Source organism: Mastomys coucha, unplaced genomic scaffold (genome assembly GCF_008632895.1).
Source record: "Mastomys coucha isolate ucsf_1 unplaced genomic scaffold, UCSF_Mcou_1 pScaffold14, whole genome shotgun sequence".
Lineage (NCBI taxonomy): Eukaryota > Metazoa > Chordata > Mammalia > Rodentia > Muridae > Mastomys > Mastomys coucha.
The window spans coordinates 128,479,626-128,488,604 of record NW_022196896.1 but is presented as its reverse complement, the minus strand read 5'-3'; the positions used below and the strand labels follow the sequence as shown (position 1 = coordinate 128,488,604).

At 38.3% G+C, this 8,979-nt stretch overlaps 1 protein-coding gene across 9 annotated transcripts in view; it reads right to left on the bottom strand.

Annotated features, from left to right (window-relative positions):
- Positions 1–8,979, bottom strand: part of Fer (FER tyrosine kinase) — a 324,911-nt gene that overhangs the window by 247,049 nt on the left and 68,883 nt on the right. For all 9 annotated transcript variants that reach the window (XR_004118033.1, XR_004118035.1, XR_004118036.1 and 6 more), the window contains exon 3: positions 2,859–3,032. Coding sequence is in view for 5 of the 9 variants with exons in the window: in XM_031368583.1 (XP_031224443.1) it covers positions 2,859–3,032 (174 nt within the window). In the remaining 4 variants the exon portion in view is untranslated. The remainder of the gene's footprint in view (positions 1–2,858; positions 3,033–8,979) is intronic.

Genomic DNA, 8,979 nt, shown 5'->3' with positions numbered 1-8,979 from the left:
GAGTATATCAGAGAGTTTGGAAGAGGCAAGGCAAGGAAGAAATGCTGTGATTACATTATAATCTTGAAACTTTTTAATGTTAGAAAAAAAAGAAAAAAATCATCTATAATCAAAAGGCTAAGGATTCAATTTTCAATGTATAAATCTATGCCTTAAAATTTAACTTTAATTTAATTTTTGGCAGCAATACATCTGACATATGTCTAGAATGTACAACATCCCAATCAAAAAATGGTCTGATGGAATGGAATAAATGGCCAGTTGGTAAAGTAAAAATGCCTGGTATCATGAAAAAGGAAATGTACAAACCACTGAGGGCATCAACCACCAGGGCATCAACCACCGAGGGCATCAACCACCGAGGGCATCAACCACCGAGGGCATCGACCACCGAGGGCATCACTCCCTGCATCACCACTGAACTCCTGGCTTCTTTTTCGCTTCTACTTAATAAAAGTCTATATTTCCTTTGTTAAAGAATTACAGTGAGTTTCGCCCTCACCCCAGTCAGAGGGACAGCCATGAAGAAAACAAATAACAGCAAATGATCCTGAAAATATGGACCAAGGGGAACCCTTGTATACTGCTGATGGAGCTGTAAACCCATCCAACCTCTCTCTGTAAAAACCATAATGGAGGCTTTGCAAAATTACAAATATATCTACCATCTGACCCACATATACCACTCCTGGGTATTTACCCAAAGGACTCCTATTCAACATGTCAAGAACATACTTGCACATCAATGTTTGTGTGAAATTATTCACAGCAGCTAAACAGAACCACAGTAAGTATACAAGGAAGGACTGGGTACGGAAATGTGGTATATATACTCAATGAACTTCTTTCCATCCACATAGAAGGATGAAATCATGTTATCTACAAAAGGCAATGGTGTCAAATAGAGACAACCATAAAAGCAAATTAACCCGGACTCAGATTCATATTTTCTCACATTTATAGTTCTTACATTTTATATAGTCTTGTAAAATCACTTATGCACAGATTTCACACTGTAGAAATGAAAGTAGAAGTAGAAAAATAATTGCCGAGAAGAACAAAGGTCAGTACTGGAGGAGGAAGATGAGAAAGGGGAGGGCGAAGAGAAGAATATGTCAATATCTGTGCTGTGAATAGTTTGAAAATAATGATGATAAATTTCCCTCTCTGTAAAATATTAAAGAGCAAACTGAAAAGGGTTTCTGTTTGTCCATTTGGTAAGATCATTTCTGTATATATGTGAGTGCTGGCATGTACACAAGTGTACTGCATGCATGCTCGTGTTTGTGCAAACCAGAAGATGGCATCGGAGGCCCTAGAGTTACAGGCAGTGATGAACTACATGAAAGTGCCGGTAACTGAACCTAGGTAACTCTGGAAGAGCAGTCAGTGCTTTCAAACTGCTGAGCCAAAAGTTTTGTTTTAATAGTAAAAAATAACTGGCTTATTAAACAAGAAATATTTTTCTTTAAAGGAAAAAAATAAGAAATAATACATTCTAAATTGTTTAAAACAATAAATTAATATGCTATATCCAGGTAGTATTTTCTATAAGTATAAAACTGATGAAAATAATTGAAAGAAACTTTAAATTACATTAAGAGCTCTAATATGTCTTTATTTATTGTTGCTGATGCTATGTTCTTCATATTTTAGTGACTCTGAGATGGGAAAGCGTTCTATTTGCAGAGACAGACACTGTTTGCCAGATAAAAGTTATCATGCAGCTCAGTGCAAGCTCACAAGAACTGAGCTACTAATTATAAACAAACAACTATCTTGACCTATAATCAAATTGTTATTGTGATGCAAGATAAAGGCAAACTTGACTCCTGGTCACCTGAAAATCTTCTAATATACCATCTAAAAGTAAGAAAAGGACAGCATCCAGACCTGCACAAGAGTGCATGATTCTATGAGAGACCTCAGAGACTCCAGACCTGCACAAGAGTGCATGATTCTATGAGAGACCTCAGAGACTCCAGACCTGTACAAGAGTGCATGATTCTATGAGAGACCTCAGAAAATTTGACTTCAGTGACTCTACCAGAAACTTCCTGGAGCTGATAAACATGTTCAGCACCGTGGGAGCATGAAAACTTAGCACACAGATATCAGCAGCCTCCCTCCACACCAACCACTGAAACCCTGAGGAATGAACACTGCAGAAATGTAAATGGGGGTTGCCACGATGGAAGCTGACTACAGACATAACTACCATGTGGCCCAGTTGTACCACTGCCTCCACCTCACAAGTGCTAGGATTAAGAGCCTCCACCACTATACCGGTGCCCCAAAACTCTACTTCACAAAAAATTATTTGTTAAACTGCATTCAGAAATAAAAGGTATAAAAGACTTTCTATTGTAGAAATACCAATAAAATAGGAGAGCCTGGTGTGGTGGCACATACTTTTTCCCAGCACTCGGGGCACGGCAGAGCTCTAGGCATTCCAGGCCAGCCTGGTCTACAGAGGGAGTTCCAAGCCAGCCAAGGCTACATAGGAAAACCCCATCTCAAACAAACAAACAAAAGAATGAAAGAAAGGAAAATTCAAAATTTAAGGGGTTACATTACATATAACATATTATCTAATTTCTTCAGCTAGTAAATGGTATTTTTCAAAAATAAACAGAAAGAAGAAGAGCCTAGGGACTAAAAGGCAATTACTCAAATGTAACGTATTAGTCAGATTCTCTCTGTTAGAACTGAAATGGCGTCTTATACACAATAAATTATCACTAAAGACAATAAACACTTCTTATCAGAAATGATAATTTTAAGCTCAAACAGGTCAAAATATTAACACAGGTTTTAAAAGAAATTTTTAAAGAAGCACTAAATCCAGGCAGACATACCTTGATCATCTCTGCCTCTATCTGCTGATGAATGCCCACATAGCTCTTCTTCACTTGCTGCTTGTCCTTGATCATCATGGTGAGCCTGTGCAAGGGTCCAGAATTCAAGTCCTCTGCATGTGTCTTCATTATCCTACTAAGCTGCTCTGTCTGCTGAATCATCAGTAGCCAAGACTTTAAAAAATAATAATAATAATAAATTAGCACTTGAATTAGAAGTCCCCACTTAACAATGATTTAAATGTTCAAGAGTTATAAATGCTTAGTTTTATAAGAACTTTTACATTGTAAGTAACAGGTTTTTGCAAAACTGTACAATGAATTATGAAAGATTTGTATCCAACATCCTCAAGCACAAATGCTTCAGATGTCAGTGAGAACGTAGGCAGAACACTATGGTGTACACGGACTATGGTATGTCCCCTAGGAAAGCATGTTTGCATGAGATCTGAAAATATAACAACTAACCTGCTCCTGACACCCAAAAGTAATTTAAAGCTCAAGTATCCCTTCATTAAGATCTAAACTTTAGCTGGGCAATGGTGGCACAAGCCTTTAATCCCAGCACTTGGGAGGCAGAGGCAGGCAGATTTCTGGGTTTGAGACCAGCCTGGTCTACAGAGTGAGTTCCAGGACAGCCAGAGCTACACAGAGAAACCCTGTCTCGAAAAACCAAAAAGCAAAACAAAAAACAAAACAAAAACAAAGCAAACAAACAAACAAAAGAAAGATGTAGGTAACAAGGTAAGCATGACAGCTCCTCTCTGTAGTCACTGCACCCAGAGGGTAAGGTATGCCAACTGTCACACATCTGAGGCCAGCATGGACCACACAGTAGGGGACCTTGTCTTAAAACTAACCAAAAAAAAAAAAAGTAATTAATACATTAACATCTATTTTAGTTGACTAATAAATATTTAAAGCATCAAAATCCATACAAAAAACATGGATACTGTCTTAAAGTATAAAATGCAATAATGACTTGTATAACTTTTCATGTAGATTTTCCAGTTTTGTTGAGTATAGGCTTTTGTAGTAGGATCTGCTGATTTTTTTTTAATTTCCTCAGGTTCTCTTGTTATGTCTCCCTTTTCATTTCTGATTTTGTTAATTTGGATTCTGTCTCTGGGCCCTTTAGTTAGTCTGGCAAGGGGTTTATCTAGCTTGTTGATTTTCTCAAAGAACTAGCTTTGGTTTTGTTGATTCTTTGTATTGTTCTCTTTATTTCTATTTGGTTGACTTTGGCCCTGAGTTTGACAATTTCCTGCATCTGCCCCTCTTAGATGTGCTTGTTCCCTTCTGTTCTAGAGTGCTCAGCTGTGCTGTTGTTCCCTTCTGTTCTAGAGTGCTCAGCTGTGCTGTTGTTCCCTTCTGTTCTAGAGTGCTCAGCTGTGCTGTTGTTCCCTTCTGTTCTAGAGTGCTCAGCTGTGCTGTTGTTCCCTTCTGTTCTAGAGTGCTCAGCTGTGCTGTTGTTCCCTTCTGTTCTAGAGTGCTCAGCTGTGCTGTTGTTCCCTTCTGTTCTAGAGTGCTCAGCTGTGCTGTTGTTTCTATGGAATCTCTTCAATTATTTATGAAGGCACTAGTGTTATGAATTTTCCTTTTAGCACTGCTTTCATTGTGTCCCATAAGTTTGGGTATGATGTTTCTTCATTTTCATTGAATTCTATATAGTCTTTGATTTCTTTCTTTATTTCTTCCCTGACCAAGTTATCATTGAGGAGAGAGTTGTTCAATTTCCATGGGTATGTGGATTTTCTGTTGTTTTTGTTGTTACTGAAGACCAGACTTAGGCCATGGTGATCTGATAGGATGTATGGTATTATTTTAATCTTCTTATTGACGCTTGTTTTGTGACCAATTATATGGTCAGTTTTGGAGAAGGTACCATGAGGGGCTAGGAAGAAGGTATATTCTTCTGATTTAGGGTGAAATATTCTGTAGATTCTGTTAAATCCATTTTGTTCATAACCTCTCTTAGTTTCACTGTGTCTCTGTTTAGTTTTTGTTCCAATGACCTGTCCGTTGGTAAGAGTGAGGTGTTGAAGTCTCCCACTCTTATTGTGTGGGGTTCAATGTGTGTTTTGAACTTTAGAGTAAAGTTTCTTTTATGAATGTGGTTAGTTCTCCTTGCATTTGGGGCACAAGTGTTCAGAACTAAGACTTTCTCTTGGTGGATTTTTTTTCTTTGATGAGTATGAAGTGTCCTTCCCCATCTCACTTAATAACTTTTGGCTAAAAGTCTAGTTTTATTGGATATTAGAATGGTAACTCCTGCTTGTTTCTTGGGACCACTTGCTTGGAACTCTTTTTTCTAGCCTTTTACTCTGAGGTAATGTCTGTCTTTGTCATTGAAGTGTGTTTCTTATATGAAGCAAAATGCTGGATCCTGTGTGCATATCTACTCTGTTAGCTTATGTCTTTTTATTGGGGAATTGAGTCCATTGATATTGAGAGATATTAAAGACAGATATCTTTATCTGTTAGTTCCTGTTATGTTTGTTGTTAGAGGTGGCATTAGGTGCATGTGGTTCTCTCCTTTTGGCTTTATTGTGAGATGATTAATATCTTGTTTTTTCTTTGATGTAGGTACCCTCCTTGTGTTGGACTTTTCCTTCTAGAATCCTCTGTAGGGCTGGATTGGTAGACAGAAATTGTTTAAATTTGGTTTTGTTATGGAATATTTTGGTTTTTCCATCTATGTTGATTGATAGTTTTGCTGGGAATAGTAGCCTTGGCTGGCATTTGTGTTCTCTTAGGGTCTACATGACCCCTGTCCAGGATCTTCTGGCTTTTAGTGTCTCTGTTGAGAAGTGTGGTATAATTCTGATAGGTCTAACTTTATATGTTACTTGGCCTTTCTTATAGCTTTTAATATTCTTTCTTTATTCTGAACATTTAGTGTTTTGATTATTTTCTGGTCCAACCTATTGGTAGTCTATAGGCTTCTTGTACATTTATGGCCATCTCTTTCTTTGAGTTGGGGAAGTTTTCTTCTATGATTTTGTTGAAGACATTTTCGGGCCCTTTGAGCTGGGAATCTTCATTCTCCTCTATTCCTCAATTATTCTTATACTTAGTCTTTTCATTGTGCCCCGAATTTCCTGGATGCTATGGGTTAGGAGTTTTCTATATTTTGAATTTTCTTTGACAGTTGTGTCAATCTCTTCTACGGTACCTTCTACACCTGAGATCCTCTCTTCTATCTCTTGTATTCTGTTGGTGAAACTTACATCTGTAATTCCTGACCTCTTTCCTAGGTTTTCCATTTCCATGTTTGCCTCCATTTGTGTTTTCTTTATTGTTTCTAATTCCACTTTTAGGTCTTGGGCCATTTTATGCAATTCCTTCACCTGTTTGATTATGTTTTCCTGTATTTCTTTAAGGGATTCATTTGTTTCCTTGTTTATCTGTATTTTCCTGTATTTCTTTCAGTGAGTTATTTATATTCTCCTTAAAGGACTCTATTATTTTCATGAGATAGGATTTTTAGGTCAGCTTCCCGATTTTCAGGTGTGTTGGTATATCCAGGGCTTCCTGTGGTGGGAGAACTGGGTTCTGATGATGCTGATGTATATTGGCTTCTGTTGTTCTTGCACTTGCCTCTCACCATCTAGTTATCCCTGGTGTTAGCTGGTCTGGGTGTCTCTGTCTGGAGCCTACCTCCTGTGTCCCTGGGTTGCTGCTGGTCTCCTGGGAAGCCTGTGGTCCTGGCTGAAGCAGAGCTCCTAGAAGATCTTCAGACTGTGGGGTCTTCAGAGAGGCAGACAAGCTGCACATCTGTGTGTAGCAGATATTCTGGGAGACCTTCAGACTGTGCAGTCTTAGGGAGCAGACAAGCTGGCGACCTGCTCCCCCTCACTCCTTTAGAGCTAACGTCTACTGTCTAAATCTCAGCTCATTAAACTGTGGCTCAGGAACCCATATGCACAAACCCAGCAAAAACTTTTCAAATGTATAGCAACCAAAACTCAATGAAAAACAAACCATTAATGAGGTATTGCTGACAGCAGTGTGCATTGGGAGCCCTTGGTTCTAAACCCATGACATGTACACACCATACTCCATACACTGTCTTTCCACACATTCCCATAAGACACAATAAAATGACTAAGCTCAGTTTTGAGATTATTGAATGCTATGAGTTGTAGCAATTTTACTTCACATATGAATTTTTGACTCTTATAGAAATAATGATTTAATTATGAAAACAAAGATTCCTATCAGTCCTCAGCATGTCTGTCAAATTATTTTCATATTTGATATAATATGTAATAAGTAAGGTGCTTGGTTTTAAATTTGCCTGTTCCTGATTTAAGTCTCATAAAAAGATTAGTCAGTGAATTATGGCTTAAGATCAAAACAATTTACAACAATTTCTGAAATGATCGTATACATATTTCTGCTATTGTATACTATTTGTTAAATTAGTGTTCTCAGCATTGACAAATATAATTTGATAGACTAGTAAATACTGAAAAAGTTAAGGTTGTTCTGTAGTGACCCCCCGAATTACTAAATTAGCACTCTGTGGCTAAAAAACTTACCTAAGAAACCCCAGTGTTATGTATATTTGTCCCTGTAGAAAGCTTCCCATTTTTCCCTCCTGCCCAAGGCGAGTAAGTGCAATACCCAAGCAGCTGGTCTCCACGCTGCAGCTAGCATAGGGCTCCCTCTACTCTCCGTCTTTCCCAGGCAGCTCCAAGAGAACTTAGACTAGTGTTAAAACGGCAGGCCCCCAACCCCCCCACCCCCTTAACATCTCATAGAGCCAAGTGCTAAGGAGAGACATCCTCCCAGCCTTGTGTCCCCAGGACCCTCTGACACTCTCGGATAAGAAGCCGAAATCTCCAGGGGCCTGTCCTTGAGGCCTCAGAGAGGATTAGAGCTCTCTCTGTTTAAATCATAGAAAAAGGTAAGCAGAGGTCACAGACAGTTATGGTGGACCATAAAATTAGTTCCTGATAACACCAAAACAGACATCCATTAATCCCCCACCAGCTTCAGTTCCGCCCTAACAAATGGATGTAGCATTTCACTCCCCTTACTCTGAAGTACCCTAAGAATTCCCAATTTTGTATATAAACTCGTGTTTTTTCAGGCTCAGGGTCACATGTGATCACTCACTCTTAGTGAGTATAAAGCGAGAGATCCAAGTCTGGACTCGAATAAAAAGCTCTTTTGTAATTATAGCAGACTTTGCAATTCTTGGGCTTGTTTGGGTTTTCCCGTGGACTCTGGGCACAACAGTTCAATGTCCTAACAAGACTTAATTTATATCTTACACAAAAACAAGAAAAGCACACTCATCTAAGTATTTAAATTTGCTTTCATGTTTAATTAATATAAAATTTTATATATACCAAAGAATTGCTTTAAGACAAATTTTCTCATGATTTAGTATCTGTAAATGTTTGACTTGTGTACCTTCTTTATGGAATTATACACCCAGGTCACATGAAAATTTCTCAGACTGAAAGGAGCTACAAGTGAATCAGGTTTAAGCAGTTCTGATTTATGTGGCTCTGAGTTCCCCATCTTTAATCCTTGCTTTCTGCCAACTCACAGCCTTGTGGATTCATTCCTTTTATAATATGACTAGGGAAATGCTTCATCTAGTAAATTTATAAAGTGAAAGTCACCCATTCAAAGTCACCTAACTAATAGAAGACTCACATGCAAACATAAATTTATTTCTTAATGGGCTAGGCATGATACAACTTGAAACTTGGAGAATAAAAAGGAGTGGAAAAACTTGTTTCTTGGCTACTTTATGAAAACAACCTGTCATGGCTTTGCATAGCAGGGTATGCCCATGACCCCAGCATTTGGGAGGTAGAGGCAGGAAAATCAGAAGATCAAGGTCACACAGCAAGTTCAAGGCCAGCCTATGCTACATGAGATCCTGTCTCAAAAACAAACAAAAACAAATAACTAAGCTATGGTGTAACTCTAACTAAGCAAGTAAAAGATCTGTTTGACAAGAACTTCAAGTCTCTGAAGAAGGAAATTGAAGAAGATGTCAAAAGATGGAAAGATCTCCCATGCTTGTGGAATGGCAGGATTAATATAGTAAAATGGCCATCTTACCGAAGGCAATCTACAGATTCAATGCAATCCCCAT